This window comes from Condylostylus longicornis, unplaced genomic scaffold (assembly GCF_029603195.1).
Source record: "Condylostylus longicornis isolate FDR11 unplaced genomic scaffold, ASM2960319v2 ptg000081l, whole genome shotgun sequence".
Lineage (NCBI taxonomy): Eukaryota > Metazoa > Arthropoda > Insecta > Diptera > Dolichopodidae > Condylostylus > Condylostylus longicornis.
Window position 1 is genome coordinate 2408979 of NW_026578049.1, and position 27853 is coordinate 2436831.

At 23.8% G+C, this 27853-nt stretch overlaps 4 protein-coding genes across 5 annotated transcripts; 1 reads left to right on the top strand and 3 right to left on the bottom strand.

Moving 5' to 3' along the window:
• The first annotated feature begins 458 nt into the window (after positions 1 to 458).
• LOC129613131 (gamma-tubulin complex component 3) lies at positions 459 to 11774 on the top strand. The gene is made up of 8 exons (XM_055527079.1): positions 459 to 635; positions 792 to 973; positions 1503 to 1721; positions 1786 to 2096; positions 6288 to 6958; positions 7021 to 7213; positions 7288 to 7606; positions 10357 to 11774. Exons 1-8 carry the CDS (start codon positions 551 to 553, stop codon positions 11092 to 11094), a joined length of 2718 nt encoding a protein of 905 aa, XP_055383054.1. The 5' UTR covers positions 459 to 550; the 3' UTR covers positions 11095 to 11774.
• Positions 8552 to 9558, bottom strand: LOC129613132 (SCP2 sterol-binding domain-containing protein 1). Its single transcript, XM_055527080.1, has 2 exons — positions 9097 to 9558; positions 8552 to 8884 (listed from the first exon to the last, which is right to left on the bottom strand). Exons 1-2 carry the CDS (start codon positions 9227 to 9229, stop codon positions 8670 to 8672), a joined length of 348 nt encoding a protein of 115 aa, XP_055383055.1. The 5' UTR covers positions 9230 to 9558; the 3' UTR covers positions 8552 to 8669.
• A 2073-nt stretch (positions 11775 to 13847) lies between the features above and the next one.
• LOC129613151 (cystathionine gamma-lyase) lies at positions 13848 to 17819 on the bottom strand. Its single transcript, XM_055527106.1, has 7 exons — positions 17497 to 17819; positions 17117 to 17235; positions 15734 to 15930; positions 15444 to 15656; positions 15238 to 15386; positions 14793 to 15120; positions 13848 to 14737 (listed from the first exon to the last, which is right to left on the bottom strand). The coding sequence occupies exons 1-7, from the start codon at positions 17525 to 17527 to the stop codon at positions 14593 to 14595; spliced, it is 1182 nt and encodes a 393-aa protein (XP_055383081.1). The 5' UTR covers positions 17528 to 17819; the 3' UTR covers positions 13848 to 14592.
• Positions 17820 to 18751: 932 nt separating this feature from the next.
• Positions 18752 to 27828, bottom strand: LOC129613274 (AP-3 complex subunit delta). 2 transcript variants are annotated; one of them, XM_055527272.1, is made up of 15 exons: positions 27552 to 27828; positions 27029 to 27124; positions 26578 to 26706; positions 26384 to 26524; positions 26168 to 26297; positions 25942 to 26081; positions 25648 to 25721; positions 22576 to 22724; positions 22166 to 22513; positions 21925 to 22096; positions 21703 to 21859; positions 20904 to 21624; positions 20711 to 20842; positions 20427 to 20562; positions 18752 to 20336 (listed from the first exon to the last, which is right to left on the bottom strand). In XM_055527272.1, the coding sequence occupies exons 1-15, from the start codon at positions 27636 to 27638 to the stop codon at positions 19796 to 19798; spliced, it is 3153 nt and encodes a 1050-aa protein (XP_055383247.1). In that variant the 5' UTR covers positions 27639 to 27828; the 3' UTR covers positions 18752 to 19795. The 2 variants fall into 2 exon arrangements, with proteins under 2 accessions (XP_055383247.1, XP_055383246.1); XM_055527271.1 differs by lacking the exon at positions 25648 to 25721 and adding an exon at positions 24378 to 24451 and having other exon boundaries at positions 27552 to 27827.
• Positions 27829 to 27853: the final 25 nt, after the last annotated feature.

The following is a 27853-nucleotide window of genomic DNA, read 5'->3' on the forward strand; positions in this document are numbered from 1 at the left end:
TTTTTTTCAGCCGATATGCTCTTACACAATGAGACAGAACTTTTTTTGCAATTTGTCATCTGCAGAAACAAATATTTTGTAATATAAAATATTTTACTGACTATCTCCCGTAATATTTAACTGATTTTAATAGTATCATTTTGACAGTATTTTTTGTTTTATTGTATGTTGTTCCTGCAGCCTTATTATGTTTTATAAAACGTTGAAGCTAAAATTTTTGGCGTTATCAAATTACCTCATTGTGTCATATATTTTTGTCTAATTTAGCACAATTTACTCGATAATATATTCCAGCACTGCTATAGTATCATTTGTGTCCCCTAGAGCTCTAGGTTGCAAGTACTGTTTGCACATCGGGGTTTTAAAATTGTATATATATGTACTACTATTTTAATGTTTGTTGGGATTTGGCGTTTTATCAAATTTAACTGTCAATTTTACTTCAAAAAGGATTGATAAACAATTATTGTAAAAAAAAAAAATAAGAATGCCGTATAAATTGAAAATATATAAATTTAACTGAAAACCACAAAAAAATATTATATCGAAAATGTCAAATTCTAACCGAAATAACTTTAGAGAAATACACGATTTATTAGAAAAATTGTGTAAAAGTTTTACAAAATCAAAACATAGTAAGTGAAATTTTCCTTTTTCATAAAAATTATTTCAAGAAAAATGCATTTATATGCATGGTACTTATTGTAATTAAATGTTATTTTTGCTCAACATAACCCATATACCGTAAACTGTGGTGCTATAAAATCATTATATCTTTTTTGGTATTACAGAAGAAACTCTTAGAAATGTAACAAAATACATATCAAATTGTCCAACAGCTTTTGGAAGTAGTTCTCTTCCATATGATGAAAGTTCTCTGGTGTCAAAAATTACTAAACATTTGGCAAATAATTGCAAATCCGCGAATGATATTGTACTGTTTAATAGTTTACATGAACAACTAAAAGCATGTGTAAGTATAAAGTTTTAAAAATAATAATATTTTTTGATAATATAATATGTAACTTAAACTATACATATTTGGTATTTTCATATAAAAAAGGAAAGACGAAATATATATGTACATATATAGTAAAAGTTTAAAATTAAAATTCATTTGTGCTATTTTGGATGCACAATGTATATTTTTGTAACTATATTAGAGATAAGTAATAAACAGTTTTTCGGTTTAGGTGATATCCATAAGAAAAGATAATTTTACAGGAAAAAAGAGCAGATTCAGCTGCAACTTTTCTATTTTTATTTCTCCCATGTTGGTGAAAATATTAGTTTCTTGAAAAACTTTAAGGTATTAAATGACAAAAAAAGCAAAAAAAAGAATACATTCTTACACACCCTGATTTTGCTCTTTATTTTACATAAAGAGAGTGTCACGCACCATTAAACATAAATAAATTTTGTATTAATTAATTTTTTATTTTTTTTTTGTCCAAAGAATTTATAAGATACTTAAAAATTTTTATTTGCACTATCCCTTATAGCAATCAGATCAACGACAAAGAAGTGCTCTCTTAACATTTTTATACTTTATGGCCGAATCCAAAACAAATGAAATTCCTATTAACAATGGTGCTCTAGACGAGAAAGGTAAACTAACATCAACAATAAGCGGAATTAAAAATAACTTTAAGAAAAATAGCAATGATGTCATAACTCCAGCAGCAAATGGGGAGAGAACTCAAAATTATTTAAGATATAAAGTAAGTTAAAACATCATAAGTAAAATTATAATATAAGTTAATTGTAAATATGTTTAATTTGCAGGCATCAGGCACAAGTTTGCACAAAACCTCATCGTCAGAAAGTAATTTCAAAATAGCTCATATTAAATGTCTTCAAGAACAACCTTCGGATAGTGATTTTTCAGTAACAGAAAATCCATTAAAAAAATCTTATGGCATAACAACGAATTTGAACGACGATTTAGTCCAAAATGTTATTTATTCCTTTACTGGAATTCAAGGAAAATATTTAAAAAAGGATGTAATAAATGGAGAATTCAAACTTGAGCCCAAAGCAGCCAGGTCTCTAAATATTGTTCAAGCTGGAATGTTATTGAAATTATCAAAATTGGGGTAAGTTTAGTTTTTATTTGAAAAACTTTGAACAGTTTTCTTTGATTTAATAATCCGATTTTGATTCGATAATTTCATATGGCGAATAAAACAAGAAATAGACTCGATACTGTAGTTATGATATATGTATATGTGATATATTCTCTTAATGTAGTAAATTAGTAAATAAGATCTTTATATCAATAAAACAAGTCTTTTTCCTATTTTTTGTAAATGTCTGTAGTTGTTCGAGAGAGAAATTCCTTGGTTATCCAATAGCTTTCGGAAAAAATTCATCTGCAATTTTTTAACTTCTAATTTACTTTTTCATTAATTGATTTCAAGATGTACACCTTACCTGATTACTAGATATGCTTTCAATTTCACTCATAACAATCCATGTAACTGCTTGGGCGCATGGTGGTGTGGTTAGAGATCCTATAACGGAAAATACAAAATTTAATTGAATTTATAATTGTAAACAATTGTTTTTTTTTGTCACCTTTATAAAGAAAATGTTTTTGAGGATCAATGTGCCTGAATAAATTTTGAAGTTTAAATGACACATTTGTGTGAATGTTATGGGATAATCTTCGTGTAAAGTCTACATTAATTAAGATGTTCTCAAGTCCATTTGTTGCAGACTTTATAGAATTATTCACCTTTAAACAGAGAGAAATTGTAATTACATTTTTTTTATTTAAAAAAAAGTAATTTCACCTTATACAAAATTGCTATTACAACAAAACCATCATCATGTTTTAAAGCCTCCTCCATAGATTTATATTTTATATTTCTGTGAACTAAATGTGCTTCTAATGCAAATCTTTTTCCACGAATAGTGTGTTCAGATCCGAAATTGTTTTGTGAACCCCAATGGAAGTGAAGATGTTCAAAGACAAATATTCCCGGCACTTGTACACCAGATATAATTGGCAAATTTTTCGTTTTTTTTGGCCGTATATTTACTATAATAAAAAAGTATAAATAAATTTTATGTAATATAGCTTTTTACGCTGGCTTTATGTTTTTGTACTTGTGTGCCCATTGTTTTCATAATATAAAGGCGTTGGTAGATTTTTGTTATAGTTTTTAAAATGGATCGGTGGTAAATTTTGTTTTATAGTCTAAAAAACAGAAAGTAAAAAATTGCAATGAAAGTTCTATTCTATAATGTACTCGTATTTATAAGTGTATGTATCTGTATATATATATTGATAGAGACATTTTTTTCTTTGATTTATTAATGGTTCGCCCCTTTTTATTATTCTTTTGAAACTCAACTTACATATTTCGAATCCCATAGTTCTATTGGGGATTGACGCTGTAATCCACATTGTGGAAATGCGTTTTTCCAACGGCCTTCATTTGAATAAGAGAAAAGTAATGCTTAAAAAAATATAAAAATGTTAAAGAAACTAAAATTAATTTATTATAAATATACATATATATGCATAAGAATTTTAACATTGCAATTCATATTAGCTATTATTTGTCTTTTTTTTTTATTCGCATGCATATATTTATTTTAACTCTTTTTTTTATTAAACTTTTCGCTTAAACTCTTAAGAATTTCAAAAAGAAAGTGTCAAAATCAGACCGTTCAAATGAATTGTTGAAAACTTTCGTGTAAAATTTCGTTTTGGAAGAACATAGACAAAAACTAAATATAAAACACTTGTTTTGAAGTGTAACATGATTACTAAAATATACTTAAATCATATTATGTAAAAAACGATACGTTAAAACCAATTATAACCATATGGTGATTTTTTGTGATTCAATAAAACTTTAAATGAAAAAAGGATTTATCTTTCTAAAACAAAGAACATAATTATACCTTAATCCTATCCTTAATTTTAATTATATCATATATTGTTGATTCAAGAATTGTTATTTCTTAAAATTTATTTTGCCTGTTCAGTTTTTCTTTGAAACCAAGTACATATGTAAAAATTAATAACAAATAAAAATTTCCGTGTATTAATTATTATAAATAATTTTAAATATAATTTTTAAAAATGTAAATTTTAAAAAATATGAAACTATGTATGTAGGTATGTACATGGAAATTTACAAATCTGTTGACGATTACTATAATAATTTGGTTAATAATACATTAAAATTTAGCTTAAACATTTAAAATCAAGCAATTTTTTTTTGTTTTTAATGCAAAACTAATTATTAAAACTTTACACTTGAATTGTTCGTGCAATATATATATATATACGCGTATACATATAATTTTAAAAATTAATTGTAATAGATAATTATGTATGATATAGGCGTTAATTAAAGTTATGGATATAAAAAAAATATAAACGAAACAGGGATTTTTATAATTGATTTTATATTTTACTTTTGTACTCAAAATTTCTTGTTATTTTTCTTTATGAAATTAATTATGTTGTATAATTTAAAGATATTTATTTACTAAAGTGTTTTCAAATAATCTCATTAATTAATTTGGTGATAATATATTGAGAATCATGTAAATTTAAATATATTTTAAAAATTACAAAAACTGCAATTTTTATAATTTTTTCAAAATTTTTTCATTCAAAATTCAGATAAACATTAATGATTTTTTCATGAATTTTAGTATAATTATTTTATATAATGTATGTTTATTATACAAATCCAAATTTAGATTTTTCACTCAATGTAGCTAATATGAATTAATAAATTTCTTTTTAAAAATATAACAATAATTTATTTACATTCTGTTATTGTTACGAACAAAACTATACTAAATATCACGGTTATAAAATTTTTTAAACTAATCATTTTTTTTTTGAATATTTTCTTTAATATTTTAAAAGAACGTTACTATATGCAAAGCTTTGAACCAAATAAGCTTATTTTATTTTGTGGAGTTAAATTATATTCAGAATCTCAGAAAATAGAATTTTGAATTTATTTGCAAGATAAATAAATGCGATATTGATAAGTAAAATTAATAATATGTAAGAATTTGTTTTTTTGTAGGTCTAAATTTTTTTTTATAACAAAAAAATTTTTAATTAAAAAAATTCAGTTTGGAAAATTTAAAAAATTGTCCCAGTTATTGCCCTTTTTGACCAGGATTATGCTGCTAGAACAAAAAAGCAATTAGATGTTCATGAGATCATTTATCGTTTATGAGATGTTATTTAATAAAAAATTATAATTTCATAAAATAAAATCTAGTATTTTAATCTATGAGCATTCTTTATGGAAATAAACTAATGAATTATTTACCTAGCAAAATAATTACTTACCATTTACCACGATTTTATTTTTTTTTATTTTACAAGAAAAACTGAAAATGCAAAATAATGGAAAGTTTATCCCCAAATTTATTTAATTTTTTAAGAACAAAAAGGAAATAATCAAAATATATAATAGTTATATGTGTACATACATATATAAATTTTTTTTTGACTGAAATATTCTGTTCTTCCAAATTTGTATCAACATATCAATTCTGATTAATTGATTTTCACTTGTAAGTTTCGCCAAAAGAAAAAAAAAAATCCATGAAAAAATACCAATTATAGAATTTCCGTATTGGGAATGAAAATAAAATTAGGTTGATTTTAAGTATCAATCAATTTCAAAAATTTATGAATTTTTTTAAGACTTAGTGAAAATACATATTATTATGTATAAAATTTGGAAATTTATAAATACCGCCTTCTCACAAAGCAATAAACAAATGAAATTTTTATATATGTACATACTATTAAATGCAGCATTTCACTTCAGATCAACTTATTACATTATAATTATTATTTATCATATTTTTTATATTGTATAATTGTTTTTTAACACTATATTGTAGATAAAGAAATTTTGTCTGTAATAACTACATGCTTGCGACAGAAATTTTATATATGTATATTTTTTAATAGAATAATAGATTCAATTCAAAAACGTGCAACTTTCAAAGCACATTGGCATTAACTTAAATTATTTTATATATTAGTACAAACCTATCCAAGTACGTGTGTACATATGTTGTTTTTGCTGTATGTACACTATAAACACTTTCTTTCATAATAAATTCATATTTGATTCAATCACTTACACCTTTCATGCTCCTTTTAACTTAACATATTATGTATAAAAAGTAAAAAAAATTGATTCAAAAGCGCCTAGAGCAAATATTTTTAAAGGTCTATAACTTATTTATGACTACACTGTATTAAAATATTTTTACTTTATTTTTAGCTATTATCATGATCAAGTTCAATCATATACCGATGTAAAGAAAGGTAAATGCGCTTTGGGATTAACAGGGCAAGGTTTTATATCAGCGCTAAAGAATGAATTAACAAAGTATTATGGTATGGTCGCCATGTTACAAGAACAGTTAAATAGCCAAAGAAGAGGAGAAATTGAAAACTGGAAAGATCAACATAACTTTATGTGTGATCGTATTACATTGATGAAAATTATGGTTTGGGCAATCGATCCATTACATCGTTTACAATGGCTAGCGAAAATAGCTGAAGCTTGTCAAAATAAAAAGGGTGGAATACTTGCTTCAACTGTTTATGAATTTCTTTGTAATGGAGATCCAGCAGTACGATCATTAGTTCGTGATTTATTATTAGCGATCTGTGGTCCATTGCATCATCAATTATCTAGATGGTTACTTGAAGGAGAAATTGTTGATCCGCACAATGAATTTTTTATTGAAGCATTAGATGTTGGACCAGATCGATTATGGCATGAGAAATATCGTGTACGAGTTGCAATGCTACCAATTTTTATATCAACTGATTTGGCAAATAAAATTTTAATAACGGGCAAGAGTATAAACTTTCTATATGAAGTATGTGACGATAAAGCACCAATTAAAGGAAGAGAAGAATTAAGGCAAAGTCTTGAAGTTAATGGTATAACAAATACCAATATTAGAAAAGAAATTTAATATACATTAAAAATATTTTTATTTTAGCTGATAATATTTTTTCGAATGTTGCCGATACGAAATTGCATGCTGTTATCGACACAGTTTATTTGAATACGTCTAAGAAAGTGTTAGATATAGTTTTGGGACCGCACAAATTGCTTACTCATTTGCAAGGGATGAAAAGATATTTGCTTTTAGGACAAGGAGATTTTATTGGAATTTTAATGGCTAATTTTAAGTAATACTATTTGCATAATTGATTTCTTGAAATTTATTCTAATCTAAGAAAAATTAATTATTTGTATATTTCAGATCAGAATTGGATAAACCAGCAAAAAATTTACACGGTTATGAATTACAAGCAATATTAGACGCCGCCATACGATCTTCTAATTCAATTGATGATTCCGAAATTTCAAATCATTTAGATGTTAAACTTATGAATTCCTATGATGGAGATACTGGTTGGGAAAATTTGTTATTACTGTACGTCGTACGTGGACCGTTAAAAACGATGTTAGAACCATCAATGCATAATTACAAATTACTGTTTAAGAAATTATGGAAAATGAAACATATTGAATTTTTGTTGTCCTCAAAAATATGGAAGTATCAAATGTCTAATGCAAAAGTAAGTAAATATGTATATTTTCATAATTTATACGTAAGATAACATATATGTAACATGTGTGTACATATATAATATGGACTTTGGCTTTAATAATGTTTAATGTGACTTGCTAAAACGAACTTTGATTGCAATGCTATATCTCTTTCATTATTTGAAAGTGAACTGAAACTATCACTTTTACTTCAAGAAAATATTAATGTTTATAGTAATAATATGGAAATATTGTATTTTTAAAATTCATTTATATCAATTACTATGCGAATAAATTATCTCATTGATTAATTGATTAAATTTTATGGAACTCGGTTTTAATTTAATACAAAATTAATTACTCTACATAATTGTGTAGAGCAATTAATTTTGTATTAAATTAAAATTCGTTTTGTTAAAAATTAATTTCGGTTTTGAATAATATAAAGATAATTTGAAGTTTTTGATATATATTCCCATTTTACTATTACATATTATTTTTTAACCACAAAATACACCTTATTATTTCTATTTGACTAAAAAATTTATTTTTTCAAAATCTTCTTTGCCACACTTCAGACAAACATGCATAGAATTTTAAGTTTTTTTTTTATATTTAATACTTTGAATATTACATGAATTATAATGAAGTACCTACATTTTTTTGTTTTAAGATATGTATGGTGTAGCAATCTAAATATCTTTTACTAAAACGATATGAAATAATAATTTTAAAAGTTATAGAAAATTCGTGAAAGTTACAAGAGATCCATATACATATTATTCGCTTTTATTTGTACCTACATATATAATTTTTTTTTGAAAAAATTGAGAATGAATAAATTTTTAAATTTTCAGCTAAATTCTTTTGTGAATCTTTTTTCTTATGTAGTTAACGAAAGCTTTTATTTTATCACAAAAGCCGTCTTGCCTTATATAACTATTAAACATGCTTGTATAGTATTAATAAAAGTAATTTTAATTGCTTTTTGTAATTTAACATTTTATTTTAAACCTCAACCATAATGACATTGCAATTTTTAATTTTTTGAAGTGTAAATTATTTTTTCTTTTTTATTAAAAAACAATAATATTATAATTTCGAATTTGCTTTTAAGAGTGGAACAAGTTTCTGTGTTAACATTATGTTTCCGGTTATCTTTAATTTTCCTTTCATAAATGCTGATTGTGGATTCAATTTTCCTAAAGCTATATCTACCATATCATCATCTGATACTGTTAGTGTGGTGTCAACTTTAATATCCTTTGCGGGACCTTCATAAACTTTAGCATTTTTCAAATCTAAAGCTGAAAATTATGATAAATAAGGCATCAATTATTAATTTTGAATGAACCGAATGGAAATAAGTACACACATATACATAATTGCATGTGTACGTACATAGTTATTGTTTTTTAATATTTAGTTCATAGAGTACATACAATAATAGTATCGATCACAGTTATGTACTTCTATGAGTTTATATTTATATTAGCTTTTACTTCGTTTTTCAACTTACTCCATTCTTTGATAACTTTTCCATCTTTGGTTATTTTATATTGAAAAACTCCATTAACACTTTTTGCTTTGGCTTCGTTTTCCTTAATCCCGTCTTGAATCCTTTCAAATACTGCATCACTTTTTAAAGACATTATAGGCTATCCTTATTAAAAAATTTCACTTGCAAAATTTATATGAATCCAATCTTCTTGTATTTATGTAGGTTAACCAGTTTAGGTTAAGTATTAAGGTTAATGTTAGAAGCAAAGTCCTTTGATAATAGATTAATACTGAGATTATTTTGTTTTAAAAATATGTATATCTATATCGAATTGTAAAATAAATGCTAATCTATTGCTGAATCACCACACTTTTCTAACCTTCTCTGATAAGGAATATAGTTAAAAATTTATTTGTACATAAAAATGTAAATTAACTTCTACATATACATAAATTGTAAAATTGCTCAATTTTTATGTATATGGGTTGGGTTTTCTTTTGGCAAAATAAAAGTCAAAGTATATTACGTCATTATCAAGACTGCCAACTGTTGTCATATTTAGAACATCAGCTAAGCAATCATTTATTTCGTTCTAAAAATGTAAATTGTTCATATTTTTACTGCAAGATCAAAACCTATTAAGTGAAAAAAGTTAAAAACCAAAGATTATGGTAGAAAAATTTAAGATAAAGATTATGGTATTGAATTAAAGAGATTAAAGTGGTAACATAAATCTTTGTTAAAGGAAATATAACATCAAAGTGATATTTATTATTAAATATAACCAGAAATTTTAAGAAAAATACTAACTGATTTACTAAAAATACTAGACAAATACTGAGCTAAATTTTTTTGGCTTATATAAATCAAAAACTTCATAGGACTCATTCGACTTGATAGGTACTGATAGGTGTTAAAAAGTATGTATATATGTATGTACATCTAAAAATTAAAAATCTTTGGCAAACGGATATTATTTCTATAGTTTGTGTCACATAATATGTACATATGTATGTATTTATTATTTACAAATGATTCATTTCTATTGATGCATAGGTACTTTCTCTAATTGTAACTAATAGGTACTAAATGTAATTAATAAGAATAATAACAATGTTGTATTGTTGAAAGGATGTATGTATAATAATGCATGCATATTTACACATATACATACTTATATGCATTAATTTTTTGTCCTAAATATAACACTTTTCTTCTTCTTAACTTTAATAAACTAAAAATTTGCCATATTATTAATAATATGTTATTTATTAACAGCAACTACGGTTGATAAGCTCCAAAATTAACCCGATTTTATATCGGCTTCATTTGTACACTTCTGAAATGATACATTTTATTCATCAAATGGAATACTATATACTCTTTGAAGTTATTGAGTGTTCATGGGCTGAATTTCAAGAAAAAATTCATTTAGCAAAAGCCTTAGACGATATATTATTGGCACATGACGAATTTTTAAAAAAAGCAAAGTCTGGAGCATTTTTAGATGAGAAATCAAATAATTTAGATGATCAAATGTCAACAATATATGTTAATATCGATCGCTTAGATGTGTGGCAGGACAAATTTTTTGAAAATTGTTTTAAAGAATTTGCATCAGTAAAAGCTTATAAAAAACATATTGCTGATAGTGAAATAACTGGTGAGTTTGGCGTAACAGCAGAAATGAAGCTTGAACGCGATCAACAGGAGAAAATATTTGAACAATATTTAGCGGCTTGCGAGAAATCGTTAGAAAAAATTGGAAGTGATTATGAATTGGCCGTTAGGCAATTCTTATTGATGCTTAATTCTGATAATGATCATAATTTGCAATTATTTGGTATGAGGTTGGACTTTAATGAATACTACAAAAAACGTGATGAAAGATTAGATGTGCCATTAACATTTGAACATATGATGCGAAATAGTAATGCGTTTCTTTGCATGAGTTCAACAAACGGAAGTAATGTTGGAAATAATACTATGAATTATAGCCAATATAGTATTAATTGACATCTGTTAAAATACATGAACATTGAGAATCATCATAGTGTATTATATAATTGTAAGAAGTGTGAAAATATATTTAAAATGGGTTTTGATATAAATAAAAATCTATATCATAATAATGAAAAGAATATTACAAATATAAAACGTCCAGTAATTGAAAAATCTCAAAGTAACATGATATTTATGGAATGTTGTCAAATTATATAAAAGTGATTATGAGCGAGAATAAAATTAGGAAAAAAAAATAATAGTTACATATAAATTTTGTTGCCATAATTTTTAAGGAAATGAAAAAGCTAATGTACATAGCTATATAGAAATACAATGTTGAAAAAATGCAAAGGATACAATTATACATATTTTTTTAATATAGGAACACATTCATGTTTACGTAAATTCAATATTTAATACCAAATTTTATTCAAATTTTATTTATAAGAGTTACCTCGATTGAATAAATTGTTTATGGCCAATTTCAGACTGAAAAATCAGTTTTAGCATATATATATATATTTGATATTATTTTATTTATTTTGTAATTAACAGATCTATAGACTGATCAAAATTTTTACTATAGCTCCATACTTGTATTTAAAGCTATAAGGGAACAAATTTCATTTATGAAAAATGTTGAAATATCTTTCTTCATTAAATATAATGTCTTTTTCAAATTTTTGAGCATGTAAGTAATCAATACATTTTATCTAAAATTTATATGCAATATTATTTATGTCACATATTAGAAAATTTAAAAAAAAAAATTACTTTAGTGAAAAAAAAATTGCCTAATTTTTTATATGCAAAATTTGTTCCTTTATAATTTCTATATGTATAGCACACAATTTATTTTTAAATACGAATTTAAATTTTATAATTTGTAAAAGTTATATCTAAAATGAATGTTTTGTTTTAAAATATATTGTATAAATTTGATATGTATATAAAATAAAATTATGATTTCGTATAAAATAAATTCGGCATGTATAACTTTCAAAAACAATTTTTATATCAGAAGTTATATTATTGCAAAATAATCACTTAATTTACGTGAAAATTAAATTTTCTTTGTCGAAAAATGGTTTCTTTTTTTTTTATGGTGAAATTTGAATAAAAAAATTTAAAGCGTGGAATTAAATATAAAGATTTTTTCGTTTAAAAAGTTTGTTCTCTCTTTGACAATTGAATTTGACCATAATAGAATATTTATTTTTATTTTTCTTTTTCAGATAAATATTAAACTCAACTCAATTATTAAAAAAATCTTATCTATTAAAAAAAATTATTTCATTAAATTTTAAAAATGCTCATTCATGTTTATTATAATTTTTTTTATTTTTTATTAAGTTATTAAAAAAATTTTTTAAATTATTAAAAATGTATGGGCTCCCTATCTTCTTCAAGTTTTATTGTTGTCTTGTATTTGGAATTTTTTACGTAATAAATACGAAAGTGTAAGAGCCATTATGTTGTTTTTTTATTTAAATTATTGTAATAAATACATTTACATTATATCAAAAATTAATAAAAATTTGTACAGCAATTAAATTCAACAAGTACATATTTTAATCAATAAATAAATTTAATTCGAATGGTATTATTGCAATATGTACAAAATGTTGTTAAACAAGATATGAATTAAATTTGTTATATGTACTCGTATATTTTTGAAATGCAGCTAAAATATATCAATTTGAACGGTATTTTAATACGACAATTAAAAACATTTTAAAATTTTACCAAAGTATATCTTGATTTTTTTTAATACTTACATATAATAATTTTCGTGTAATATTTTTTACAATTTATTTCTTTCTCATTCATGAAATAATGTTGATTTGGTATTGAAAACAGAATGGCATTTATTTAAGAAAAATAGTTTTTTATTTAAAAAAAAATTTGGGAATCAAATTATTTGTATTGGCCATATCAATAAAAATATATTTTTTTCATATGTATATAAAAAATCTTTAACTTACATAATTTCGAAACTATACAATATAATTTTCACAAAATACAAGACAATTTTCAAGCTTATGTAAATCGGCCTAAGTTTATTTTTCTCTGTATTTGTTTCTGAGCTCCTTAATTTAAAAATACAAAAACTATGCAATGTAGACATTAAAGAGATATGTAAATTTCAATTGATTCAATTTAGGAGTGAAATTTCTTTTGAAAATAAATATATTTTGTTAACAATATAAATTTTAATAACCGGAAAACTTAAAAAGCTTTATTTACCGCATGATATTTTCTAACTTAATTGAACATTGAAGCAATTTTTTGCACAAAAACCTGTCTTAGCTTTGGTAATGTATAAAAATAAAATGGAAAACATATTAATAATCGAACTTAAAAACTAAAAAAATGATTTTAAGCAAATAGAAATAAAATAAAAGTAGTTAATATAAATATTCAAACCTATGAACCTGTGAAAAAACAAAAAAAATATATATATTTTTATTTTATTAAAAATGATGATACTCTTTTTTATAACAAAACACAAGAAATAAAAAAACAAACGTGTAAATATGCATGAAAATGAAAAAATATGTAAATATTCCATTGTTATTTCTCTATCATATAGAACAAACATAAACTATAAATGAAAAAAAAAACAAACAAATAAAGAAATAAAATTTTATTTAAATTTTATATTTCTAACATAAGTTGGGAGTTAATATAATTAAAAGATTACTATAAAAGTAATAAATTGTTAAATTGTAATAAATATTGTACTAAAATTTTAACATTTAAAAAAGTTTTACTTGAAAGCACTTTAAAATAATAAATATCAGTCACAAAACTCAATAACATCATCTAAGAAATAAATATTACTAAAAAATTTTGTTTTTGTTTTAAATCTTTATTTAAGTTTGACGCAATAATTCGCAAATCAGAAAAACTTGTTAAAAATCTGTTCGTTTGCTCGTTCTACAAAAGTTTCGAAAAGCAAAGAAATTTAAAATGCGGGAGAATAAGTGCAATGAAAAGTCATGATTTCTAAGATATTATTCGCTAGATTAATAATTTGTTATCATCAGTTCTTCCATCAATAAAAATGGCGAAGTTCACAAATTTATAAAAAAAAATAATTTTAGTTTAAATCAAAGTTTTGTAAGTGTTGAAAAAAATTCTTTATATTTTTGTGGCATTACACTTTTTTAAATTTTAATATTAAAAATCCACATAATTTATTCATAATTCAACAACATAATCTAGATAATTATTTATTTACTAAATTGGGATTAAATACTAAATTTTATGTGAACCCTGTAATAGAAATAAATTGTGTTGTGCACATATAATTTTTCAAATAATGTTATTTTACATTAGAAATAAACTTTTAAATTTATCTTTCCATATCAAAAATAATATTGTTTAGATCACATTTAAAGAAAATATTGTAATTTTGAAAGTAATTAAGTGGAGTAAATAACTTTGACTATAAGTCTGTACGTACTATATATATACTTTTTAATAAATTTTTTGTTTACAATTTTTTCAAGAAATTGATTTTAAGGCTTGATCTAGATCTGCTATCAAATCCTCAGCTTCTTCTAAACCAACTGAAAGCCTCAACAATGTATCTGAAATACCCAATATTTTACGATCTTCTGCTGGAACAGACGCATGAGTCATAACACATCTGAAAAGAATTTGTATTAAAAATTTGTTACATAAGATACTTCAGTAAATTTTACGGTAACTCAGCCAAACTTTCATAGCCTCCCAAACTTTCTGCTAATGTAAAAAGTTTTAAACTTTGTAAAAATTTCTTAGACTTCTGTAAATCTCCAACTAAATAAAAAGACATTATGCCACTGTGCCCATAGCATTGACGTCGAGTCAATTCATATTGTGGATGTGACGGTAATCCTGGATGAATAACTTTTTCAATTAAAGGATGTTTTTCCAACCATTTTGCAACGTCAACAGAGTTTTTTTGATGTTGTTCCATTCTAAGAGCTAATGTTTTTAACCCTCGGTTTACTAGATAACAGTCAAAAGGTGATGGTACAATACCAGTGGCTGGAAAAATTAATGAAATAATTTTGTGAAAACAGAATCAAATAAATAACTATGTAATAATATTGAATGTGCATGCACATTCAATATTATTACATATTAATTTAAGTTAGTGAGTACCGTTTTGTAAAAATCTTAGACGGGTATGCAAGTTGTCATCATTTGTTACTGCAGCTCCCATAACAACATCAGAATGTCCATTCATATATTTTGTTAAGGAATAAACAACCATATCGGCACCCCATTCCAAGGGTCTTTGAAAATATGATCTAATTGAAAATGGAAAAATATAGTAGTGAACTTTTTTTTTTAATTTTGATACAAACGTTAAAAATGTATTATCAACAACAACAACAATTTCAGGCTTGTAATTGTGGACATAGTCACTAACAGCCTTAATATCAACAACTTTTAAGAGAGGATTTGTTGGTGTTTCAATCCATACCATTTTTGTATTTGGTCTGATAGATGATTTTAATTCTTCTAAATTAGTAGGATCAAAAAATGTCGGTTCAAGATTTAATCTTGATGTTACTTGTCTAAAATATTATAAATATCAAGAAATTTATATAAATTGTTCTAAAGTTTTCTGAATAATTCTGAATATTAAAAAAACCTCATCAAACGATTTGTTCCACCATAAACATCATCACTAACTGCAATATGATCTCCTGAATTAAACATTGATAAAATACATGTTGTAGCACCTAAACCAGATGAAAAACATAATCCATGTTTTGCATTATCCAATGAAGCTAAGCATTTTTCGAGAACATTTCTGGTTGGATTTCCACTTCTTGCATATTCAAAACCCTGAAATAGTTAATATCTATTTATAATTTTTATCAAATTTTATTTACTTATATTATAATAAAAATCATAGTAAAAATTTATTTGCATATAATAAGTGCAACTATATACCGCAAATTCTTTAACGTCAAAATTTTGATTTTAGTCTGCAAACTGTCTGAAACTAAAACTTTTACGGACAGAAATCTAGTAAACTTTTTACCCGTAATTGACTTTGAATTTTGATCATCCGTAAACGTCAAAACAAAAAAAAATTTTTTTTTAGATTTAAAATAATTTTATACTTACATATTAAAAATTAACAATAAAAATATTTTTTATATTATTTTTAACGTAATGATAGTCACTCAACACATCAAATTTATTTACTGAATTACTACGTCAGACTGTCTGCATGTAAAAAAAAAAATCTACAATTTTGACGCTTAATTGACTTTTTTTAAACGTTTAAGAATTTAAACTTTGACTGAGAGTAAAAACGTAGTAGAGTATCCGTAAACTCAGACAACTCAGATTTTGTAAAATTTGACGTTTAAGAATTTACCAATACATACATACTTTCTGTTTCATTCAAAATTTATATCAAAATAAAATTCTATACTAAACTTAATGTTTACTTACATTACTCATAAAAAATTTACTAAATTTAAAAAATTTTCAATTTTTGATTTATTTGTTTTAACAAAATAAATTTCCAATAAATTTCTCATTGTACATATAAAAGATTGTAAGTTTGAGCAATTTGAATTTAAATACATAAATTTTTAACGATTTAAATTGTTTACATAAACTAATCAACAGTCATAATTGTTAAAATTTTCTTATCACATTAAATTCTTATTAGTATATTCTAAACAAATCTTAATAACAAAGGTATTAATTCATTATAGGTACTTATTATCTAAAAGAAAAACAAAATATTTATTAGTTTTCAAAGTGCCATCGCAACAAAACTTTTTATGTATGTATGTACATTCGAAAACTAAATCTACCGAAAAAAAAAATTTAATTTTTGTAATTTAATACTATCCGCTTATCAGCTGTGTTTATTTTTTTATCAAAATAATCAAATAAATTACTTTCAAAAAACAAAGATTTATTATTTTTTGTTTTGTTTAGCTTGAGCGTTTTTCATAATATTAATAATAAAATATTTGTGTTGTTAACAACATTTTTATATAACACAAACCCTATGCTCTGCGGGCCCATTTTGTTTAAATGTGGTACTTGTTACTATTGGTGGTATAACACAATATGAATTCCATTGCTCTGGATCTTGACCAACATGAATTGCTTTTGTTGCAAATCCTTAAATTAAATAATTATTACTATAAATAAAAGGAGTCTCAATGAAAAACATTATTTTAAATAATAATTATATAGTATCTACTCACTAATTGAGCGAATCATTAAATTAGAATCATAAATACTAATTAAATGTATATAAATATTAATTAAAACAAAATCTAAATGTAATTATGCACATACTATACACGCATTTACATATGTATATGTTTATAATATAGTATGTATGTTAGAAATAAAAAAAAAAAAAACAAATATTTTTACCTTTAGGCTGTTTTCTATATTCAGGTTCCATTTAAAAATAGAATATTAAATATTCAACTTAATTCACTATAAAATTAAGAGAATTAAATTATGTATGTATAAAAAAATTGTATACAAAAATGTAAATTTTTGAATATTAAAACTATTATTTTACACGTGGATGTCAATAAACGTCCAAGGTAGAACTGAAAATTCTCTGACAAACTGAAAATAAAAATAATAATTGAAGAAAGCTTTTTTTAAATACAAAAAATTCGCAATGAATATGAAAAAAAAAGTGGTTGAAAAGTTCAAAGTCACGACAATACACTCTATCTATACCACTATTGGAACGCAACGCAATTCAAATTAAATTGAGATGAAAAATAAAATAGTAAAGAAAATTATAAGAGAATAAAATTTAATTTTAGTACGTAAGAGAAATGGTGTAGACATAAATCATAAAAAAGCGTAGATAATAAGATGGTCAGTTCAGTATAATGATGTAAATAAAATATGTATCTACATATGCATATTATTTTAATGAAATTATTTATATGTAGTATTAAAAAAAATAAAAAAAAATATGTACATTTTTCTTTCATAAACCATATGGAAGATTTACAGCCGAATTGAAATCTGATTTCTATTTGATTTGCTTTTTATATCTACCTCCTATTATATGTATTTATAAATATTAATTAACGGGATACATATATTTAGTAAAATCAAAGCAACAAATGAATTTTGAAGTTCGAAGTTCAACGTTATCACAAAAAGAAAAAAATTAAAATAAACAATTGAAGGAAATGAATTTTACTTTTAGATTATTAGCAATAAAATAAAATATACGAACGAAAACTAGTTTTTGTATTTCATTTAAATAATAAATTATATTAAATATTTTTATAATATAGGTACATGTTACAAAAACTTGTTCAATTTCCATAAGTATTTCCCTTTTAAATTTTTTAATTAAAATATTTTTTTTTTTTTATTTTTGAATACGAGTAAATTCGCTACTATTCCCAAAAACCTTTGTCTGTTCTCCACGACATATTATTAATGTTTAAATTTGTTATTAGGTTTGTAAAAAATATAAAAATGCAGGTCTAAATGCAAGGTCTAAGAATAAAGAAACTACAATGTATTTGTAATAAAGTGTAAGTAGTTTTTTTTTTAAAAAGAAGTTATCTTCCGGTATTCCTGGAAAAATTAAATTTTTTTTTTTGAAAATAAAAGAGAAAACAAAATTTTTTTTATCCAAAAATTAATATATTCGTTAGTACTAACATATGTCTTATATTATTCGTGCATGCGTACTTACATACATATGCACGTACATATATGCATATACAAATAATTTCTATATACATATATGTACTTATATATATATATATATGCATGCATTATTAAAAATATTATATGAATATAATATATATATGTAGACAATCTTTTAATTTTTGATAATCTCTATACATTTAATTTTTTATATTAATATTCCATAATTATGTTATATTATATTACATTATTTTAACTATAAAGCTTAAGCCACAATGTTATCGATATATCGATATTAATTTGTTCTTTTATTAATAACTTTTTATACAACATAATCTTGAGTGATTTGTTTTTTCTTTAAATATTATTATATATTTTAAAACATCTAAAATTTATATTTATGTACGTATAAACTAAATATTCGAAATTAATATAAAGATGTTATTAATTAAACGTGAGGTCATTTAAAAATATTATTCAATATTAAATTTTATTTTATAAAATCAAAATTATTTAAATTCTATTTTTATATATTTTGTTTCTTTATTCAGTAGCAAAATTATTTTAATTTTCAGATTTTGATTAACCAAAAAAAAATGTATGTATGTTTTAATTCCGAGTTCAGATATTGTAAATTTTTTTTAAATTTCTTATATTTATTATTTATTAGTTTAGATTATAAAAGAATTAAAAAATATATAAAAATAGTATCACTTTTTCAATTAAAACTTTTATCCTGCATTTTTCAATGCCACATAATTTCATCTACCAATCAAAGAAAAAGTAAAATTATAATTTTAAGAAACTAATTAATTGAGTTAGTATTTTTCTTTTTACTTTGTGACTGATATAATAATATGGTTGACATTATGTATTATAATTGATATAAAATAATATTATAAAATACATATAAAAATAAGTTTAATAACAAATATTTCATTTATTACATTTAAACACCTTTTTGTGTAAATAATAACATCTTGAACCTTTGCAAAAAGGAAACGAATTTTATTTTAACAATAATTACAAAAAAAAAAATTCAATTGAAATTGAAAACTTCTTTGCTTGGAGTTGAAATACCACATGCTTCCTCATAACCTGCTTTCGGAGTTGTATCTTTTCTTTTAGAGCTATGTTTTTTCTCTTTTTTATGATGATGATGTTCTTTATGATCTTTTTTATGATGATTGTTTTCTTTTAAAATATTTTCATTTGTGGACATTGGAAATTCTAATAACAAATTTGATTCAGGAATATCTACTGTGTTGGATTTTGTATCTTTTTCGTGTTTTGACGATTTTTTCTTAGATCTTTTCTTTTCATCTTTATTATTCTTTTCACTTCTTTCTTCTTCGTCATTAATAAAACTATTACTATGTTTATCTTTCTTTTTCCCCTTTTTAAGACGATGATGATGTTGTCGGTCATCTGAAGATTTTTTTTCTATAATTTCATTTTCATTTATAGCATCTGTAGAATTTATTTTCAAGAAATTGATGTTATTTTCTTTTCTATGGTAATTACTGTGACGTGAATTTTTCTTTTTTAAATCTTTGAATTCGTTATCATTTTTTAGAAGACTGCAATTGATATAAAAAAAATAGTATTTAATTTATTAAATTACGAAAAACTCAAGTAAATTAAAATCATTCTTAATTGATTTTACTTACATATCATCCAAATTAATATCTAAAGCTCTATGTGGATCATTAGGATCAATCTTTTTATCATTTTCATCATTATCACTTATTTCAGCACCTTCTGGAATTTCCACTGATGTATTAACTAAATGGACAAGCTTTGGCTCTAAAACAAAGAAAAAACATTTTTAGTGAATTGATCATAAAATGCTATAATACTCGTATTGTATAATTGTATAAATAAGAGCTACAGAAAGAAGTAAAACTAATAGTGCTTTGATTTTGCAAAAACGTGTTAAGGTAAATAAATTTACCTTCTTCTTCAGTCTCGGACGTGGAATAATTAACTTTATTTTTGGATTTTCTGCCCTTTTTTGATTTTTTAATTTTTTTCTTCGATTTACTTAAATTAGATTCCATTACGTATTTATCAGATCGTTTCGTGGCTGAAATATCCAAAAAAATATTAGTTTATACAGAAAAATAATAAACCTATGAAAAACTTACAATGTATTTCTAATGGAATTTCTAAAGCTAATTCAGCTACTGGAACTTCTTCGGTACCTTCCTCAGTTATTATTATATTTTTATTTTTATTTTTAGAATTATCAGACTTCAGATAATTAGGATTATTCATTTGTTCTAATAACCTAACTTGCTTACGTTTCTCTATTTCTTCTTTTGAGTACTCTTCATTATTTTTACGTCTTCTGTAACTACTTTGATCATAGTCATCATTTCCATTTCTATCGGCCGTTGTCGGCACAAATAAATCACTTAGTTCGCTTTGACTTGATGTGCTTCCGTCGTCCTCATCTTCTGAAGGAGGATGTATCCATGCATCCAAGTCCAAACCATCGGGAATTGGAACTTTGCGTTGAGCTTTAGGTGCAACAGGATTTAAGTCACCGTCAAATAGCATGCCCATTTCTTGAATTAATTCTATAGCAGACTCGGGAATTTTTGATGATTCTGGTTTTTCCGAAAAATTGTTGCTTTTTACGTCACTTGGATTGCTTATTGTTCTAGATAATGGATCAAGATCGCCTAATATGTCTTTTGTCATTGGAACGTCGACGGAAGGGAAATTATTTTTGGATGATAATGAACCATTTAACGCGTCTTGTATCATTTTTATAAGAATACTTCCAGAATTGGCTCTCTCCTGTACTTCTATATCATCTGATTTCACAAAATTTTGTAATTTAGTATAAACCTGTTCACACAGCTAAGAATCCCGTAGTAAAACAAAAATTTTGTTTTAACTAAAAATATTTATTGAAGTAAAAATTGTTTATAACTTTACCCTTATAATTCCGTTAACATCTTGACATTCAAGGCAAGTTGTTATAAGTCTTGTAAATAATTTAAGCGTATTTTGGATAAATACAGCTCTTATATGTCCTGGAACATATTTATTCCGTAACAAAATCCCTAAAGCGCGTTCTGGTTCCTCAATTTCACTAAATAAATTTTTAAAAATCATGTAAAAATATTGGACACTGTATTAATATAATATTATATAAACCTGGCAAATTCTCCAACAATAAAAGCGGCAGCATAAAGAACTTCGTACATTGAACTGATAGGTGATGAAAAATTAAAATTATCTAATAAAGTTGTCATTTCAACAACAGCAAAAGTTCGAACAGCTTGAACACGTATTGCAACATCTAACAATTGATCAGCAATTACTTTGCCTTTGATAAGAAGAAATATTTGCAATAAAAATTTGATTAATTAAAATTAAATTAAATATAAGAAATTACCGTGTTTAGAATTTGATTCCAATTGTATTAATTCTACTAAAACTGTTAAATACCATTCAAAATTTGTTACATACTGATATGAGCCTTGTGAACATATTTCAATTATTTTATATAACAATTCGTCACGATAAATGGAACCTTCAGCTCTTTCTAAATGCCCTAATAATCTTTTAACAATTTCCATTAAATTTTTTTTCGATACCATGCCATATAATAAATCTAATGCTCTTAAACGTATTGATTCATCTTTATCATCAAGGCAAGCTAATATTAAATCTTTATGTGCTTGAACACTTTTTGGATGAGTTTTTAAAATTTTGGACATTGCTAACAAACCAAGATATTTTACTAGAAGAAATTAAAAAATACATTACAAAATTAATTTAAAACTTTTCACAATGAAAACTTACAATTTTGGTCTGAATCTTCGATCAATATACGTAGTTTCTGCACACACAGTTGTATGGAGGCACAATTATTTGGCATACCACTGCTTATGCTTATCAAAACCGCTATGACAGTATTAATACATTCATATAAAAGGCTCATAGCCGTTGTGCTGTTTATATTTTTTTAGATATTTGTTTTGAATTTTTCAATAATACGTTATATTACAGTATTATTTAGAATTTGATGCAAAAAACAGAAAATAATAATAAATAATAATAATAAGCTCATGATTAAAGTAATTTTTTTTATATATTAGCTTTGTAATAAATAATAAAAAGAAATAAAAAACGTTTTTGAAAGTTGAGAATTTTATGTATTTTAAAGCTACTATTCAAATCTCACATTTCAAGTCTATCATCTCACATTTCAAGTATTAAATTACTTAATTACATGGATTTGAATTAATTAGAATTTTAAATATTAAATTTAATTAGATATAATAATTGAATTTAATATTTTAAATAAAATATCTACTACAAATTTAAATATTTTTCTACTTTCGTTTCAAAGAAATTTTCGTCTCAAGTTTCGTCTTTAATTTTTTACAGTTTTTGAATTTCTAAAACCACTAAAACGAAAGTATTAATACTTCTTCAAATAAAAATTTTACGAAATTGATCATGAATTTTTATGGATTTAATTAATGAAAATACAATTTGGTTTGATAGAAATTTATATAATTTACATACATACCTACACAAGTGTAATATTTTTTAAAATTCGAAGAGTTTCGATACTTATGAAATATTTTTTGCGCCTGTTGGCGAATTGCTTAATGCTTGATCTAAGCAATGGATGTTTAATATTAATATTTTTGAAAAAAAAGTGTCTTATTTTAACAATTGAATTATGTGCATACTAATTGATTAAATAATTTTATTATTTTTATGAAACATATAATTTTGATATTTTTAAATTTAACAGAATAATTATGTAATTAAATTTAGCAGAAATCAAAACAAAGGTTTCTTTAGACTAATTATAGAGAACATTTTTTATTGAAACTTTCAAAAATAATAAAGAAAAAACTCAAATCTATGATACTTCTAAATAAAAAGAAAAAATTAAATGACGGAATATCCACCAAAAATTCATTAATTGGCGTCTCCAATTTTGGAAATGTAAAATATATTTGATATATTAAAGTGTTAAACGTATATATAAAGTATTTTATTCGCACAACTTTTTTCGGTATAAGTCGAGCGAATTAAATAGATTGAATAATAATTTTAAAAGTGTGGCTGTGCATACTTTACAATGTATATTTGACCTATCTACTTGTTTTAAACTCCTTTGATTTCCATCTAAACAATTGATTTGTTTAATACAAGTTTACAAGAGTAACATACATACATGCGTAAAATCTGTTGCATACTTGTTTTTTGATAATTTAGTTACTAAAATTAAATTTGATTGTTTCTAATAAAATTTCTAAATTTAAGATATATACTCAATCTTATATTAAGGTACATTTTAAGTTTAATATGGAGAATAGAATTTTCTCAGTTTATTAAACGTAACTCTTAGTTACGATTTCATTATCATAGATTCATCTCTAAATAATATTTTTTGTGACTAGCAAAAATTGAATCTAACAACATAATTCTCAACTTTCTTCAATAATCTTAATTACAAATATTTTTTTAACCTAATCAATAGATTTTTTTTACATGAAGAAATGTAATTTACAGATTATTATAAAAATAAAAAATTATAAACGAGAATAATTTTAGTTTTTGTACTTTTACAATGTAAAACTTGCCTATGAATAAGATTTGTAAGAGGTTCAATTAATTTCTTTCCTAGCCGAGGTTCTAATGGAGTTAAAGCGCCAAACTGAAATTAATAAAAAAATAAAAGGAAACAAATAATAAAACAGAAAATTAAACTATTTATGAATAGAGTTATAAGCTATTAAGTAATTTTCCAAATAAGTCATTAACCTTTATTAGCATTACAATTAGCGATATCAATTTTACTTAAGATCATAAAAAGTTCACCATGAATTTCAAATTACTGGGAATTATATTTTTCAAACATAATTCATAGACAAATTTTTTGATTTTTCATTTTATGAAATGAAAATGTCTTGAAATTTTAATTTAAAAAATATTTAACATCTTTTATGTATATTCTACGATGCAGTGATATTTATATTGATATTTCTTTTTTAATTAGCAAAATCTACTGCTCAACAGTTAGTAAAATATTGTTTGCATTTTGAATTTTTCGTGGAAATATTTAAAACTCTTATATACATACATATGTATGTGCAAAGTAGTTGCGTATCACATAATTCACAGTAATTATTATTATATTCAATTAGTTTCCTATACGCATTCATATTCAAATCGGATTTACATATATGTTACTGACTCACATTTTTTGTCAGAAGTAGGTTTTAATTTTGTTAAGATTTTGTATAAAAATTAGAGGGGCTTAATAAAGCAAAAACAAAAAATGCATAAAAAATTGTTAAAACAAAAAAAATACATATTTGTAAATATTAAGATTTTGTCGTATTGCGTGAATATTGCAAAAAAATCAATTAAGAAAATATTTTTGTAAAAATGTTTTTGTCCTTATGCTTAAGTGTTCATTTCACAAAGTACTCGTAAGTTCATGGAAACTAATTTTATAGTGAAACAATAATTTTACTGTTATAAAAATGTACCTTGCGTAATTTACAAAAAAAAAAAAAAAATCCATCCAATTTTGAATTATTCAAGACATTTTAACATTTTATAAAAACACAAAGATTTATGTGGAAGTGCGTAAAAATGAGAATTATTCACGAAATTTTATGCTAATCTTTAATAAATACAATGTTGAAATAAAAATTGCCAATTGAATACTTAACGCAGTGCAAAAACAAATTTTAATTTTTATTCAACAATCTAAAATTGATCAACAAAAGATGTGTGTGTATTTAAAATATAAATAAATAAAAAATAAAAAAAAAAAAAAAAAACAAAATGCAGCATCAAAAAACATTCGAAATGTTCGAAAATTATATTCAAAATAACAAAAACCTTGAAATTATTTCTATTAGGGGATGAGTTAATTTTCTTCCAAGCGCTGGCTCAATTTCGGTAAGGCTTCCGAACTTTAATCGATCGTTTTATATAAAATTTATATACATAAACATTTGTTTCCAATCATTATTTTTTTAATAAGAGAAAATATAAAAATAAAAAAAAATAAAAAAAAAACGAATTATATATTATGGTTGAAGGGGGAAAAAATCTTATATAATATAAATTTATATCAGAAATTTAATTTTGTTTTTGTTTCACTATTCAAATTGAAGACGCATTATAACTCACCAACTTGATAATTTTTATAAGCATCCAATTGTTTGTTGATGTAGTCATAAGTTTAAAAAATATTGGAGCTAATGACAAATAATTTTTTGGATTTTTGCGAGCCAGTTCGCATATAACATTAACAGCAGCAGACTGAACTCCTAAAATAGAAAATTAATTTTTACTTAATTTGCGTTTTTATCAAATGTTATTTTCATTTCGAATTTTGTGTAATATTTATATTAACCTGGATCAGAATCCTCTAATTTTTCTTTTAATTTTGGAAACGCAGGCCTTAATGCTTCTGGGTAACGTAAAAATACCTTATACATCATTAAAACAGCTTTCATTCTTAAATAAGGTTTTGTTGAGCTCATCTAATAGTCAAAAAGGATTGTTTAGTGAAATGAATTGTTGACGTTTTTTTTAGTTTCTATGATTGAAATCAAAATTTATCGCTTACCAATGTCATTATATCGTTCGCTAGATCTCTTGATAAATCTGCAGAAATAAAACAACTGAGCCCACTGAGTGCAACACCTGCATCATACTGATTGGTTGAATTCAGATCCTTTCTTATCATATTAGTTGTTAGCATTAATAGCTGAAATATAGAAACTTTTATCTTCTGCAATTATCTTGTTTTTTTTTATATACTTCACTATCAGCGTGGAAGCATTGAGCGGCAGCCAAGTAGCCAACACGTTTACAAGTAAATTTTGGGGAACTCATAACTTCTATTATATTAAAGCCAGCCCATGAAATATCATAACCCAGCATTTGTATCTTGAAGAATTTTGAAATAAAAAGTTAACAACACTTTCATCTAACATATATGGCATAAACATAAATTTTGATTCAAAATGTCAAAATAAAATAATTATACACATGTTAGGTAGGTATTTAAAAAAAATACTAATAAGATACAATGTAATTTTATGTGTACCGACATTAAATTAGTACTATTTTCTTAAATAAAAATAGCATTTCATAAACATTTTTGGTAAATTAAACAATTTAAAGAGAAATAATATCAAAAATTTAGAAATTTGCATAAGATTAAATCCGGATTATAGTGATAGAATAAATTTTCCATGTACATACTTACATAAGTTAGTTTAGCTACAGCATTACATTTAACACTTATATTGTCTTGACGTAGCTCTTGTTTTATTTCTTCTATACATTCAGATATGTAACGTGCCTAAAATTAAAAGCGAAATTTTTTTAAATCACAATTTTTACACAAAAAAAATTAGCTGTATTCCATAAATCTACGAAATACACATAAAATAAAAATTTCTTTGCCTTACTTCAAATGAATAAACACAACCAAGGTAATTTGAAAAAGATAATTAAAAATGTATTAACAAGTGCACTTAATCGCATAAGAACAAAAGTTGAAAAAAAAAGATAAAAATCGATAATACTTTAATATTGCTTATTTAAAGTGTTTCTTTTATGGTAACAATAAAAATATTTTGAAAGCAAAAAAAATTTAAAGGGTGGAGAAAGTTGATTTTTTGGATACTTTAAGGATATTATGTAGATATGTACATATGTGAATGAAATAAATACAAGTACATATTTGATTCACTGAGTTTTTAATATGAATTATATTTAACATTTACCTCATTTTCTTTATTATTTCTAATTCCACGGACCAAATCAGTCAAGTTTTTTTCAAACATTCTCTGGAAGTTCTTTTTAAGTGCCATTTTAACAAATTTTGATTACATTAATATTAGCACGGTGTTTGTCTTTAAATACATTTAGTATTGCACATTTATAAGAGTAATTTTTAAATATTAGATTATTTTAAATATTGTTTATTATATTTAATTATTTTGTATTGATGAAATATCTAAAAAACTATTAATGAAAAGGAAAATTGCTGCCAATTTTATAAATCGATGACGTTTTCATTTTATTT

Bases quoted from the DNA above. Each gene is read 5' to 3' on its own strand.
- LOC129613131 (XM_055527079.1), top strand. From the start codon at position 551: ATGTCAAATTCTAACCGAAATAACTTTAGAGAAATACACGATTTATTA. The intron at 1,722-1,785 runs GTAAGTTAAAAC...TTTAATTTGCAG, and splicing joins AAAATTATTTAAGATATAAA to GCATCAGGCACAAGTTTGCA. The intron at 6,959-7,020 runs GTATAACAAATA...TTTTTATTTTAG, and splicing joins GCAAAGTCTTGAAGTTAATG to CTGATAATATTTTTTCGAAT.
- LOC129613132 (XM_055527080.1), bottom strand. From the start codon at position 9,229: ATGTCTTTAAAAAGTGATGCAGTATTTGAAAGGATTCAAGACGGGATT. The intron at 8,885-9,096 runs GTAAGTTGAAAA...CATAATTTTCAG, and splicing joins AAAAGTTATCAAAGAATGGA to CTTTAGATTTGAAAAATGCT.
- LOC129613151 (XM_055527106.1), bottom strand. From the start codon at position 17,527: ATGGAACCTGAATATAGAAAACAGCCTAAAG. The intron at 15,657-15,733 runs GTTTTTTTAATA...ATAATATTTTAG, and splicing joins GGAACAAATCGTTTGATGAG to ACAAGTAACATCAAGATTAA. The intron at 15,387-15,443 runs GTTTGTATCAAA...ATTTTCAATTAG, and splicing joins GTTGATAATACATTTTTAAC to ATCATATTTTCAAAGACCCT.
- LOC129613274 (XM_055527272.1), bottom strand. From the start codon at position 27,638: ATGGCACTTAAAAAGAACTTCCAGAGAATGTTTGAAAAAAACTTGACT. The intron at 25,722-25,941 runs GTGAGTTATAAT...GATCGATTAAAG, and splicing joins TTATAAAAATTATCAAGTTG to TTCGGAAGCCTTACCGAAAT. The intron at 20,843-20,903 runs GTAAGTTTTTCA...TGGATATTTCAG, and splicing joins AATTCCATTAGAAATACATT to CCACGAAACGATCTGATAAA.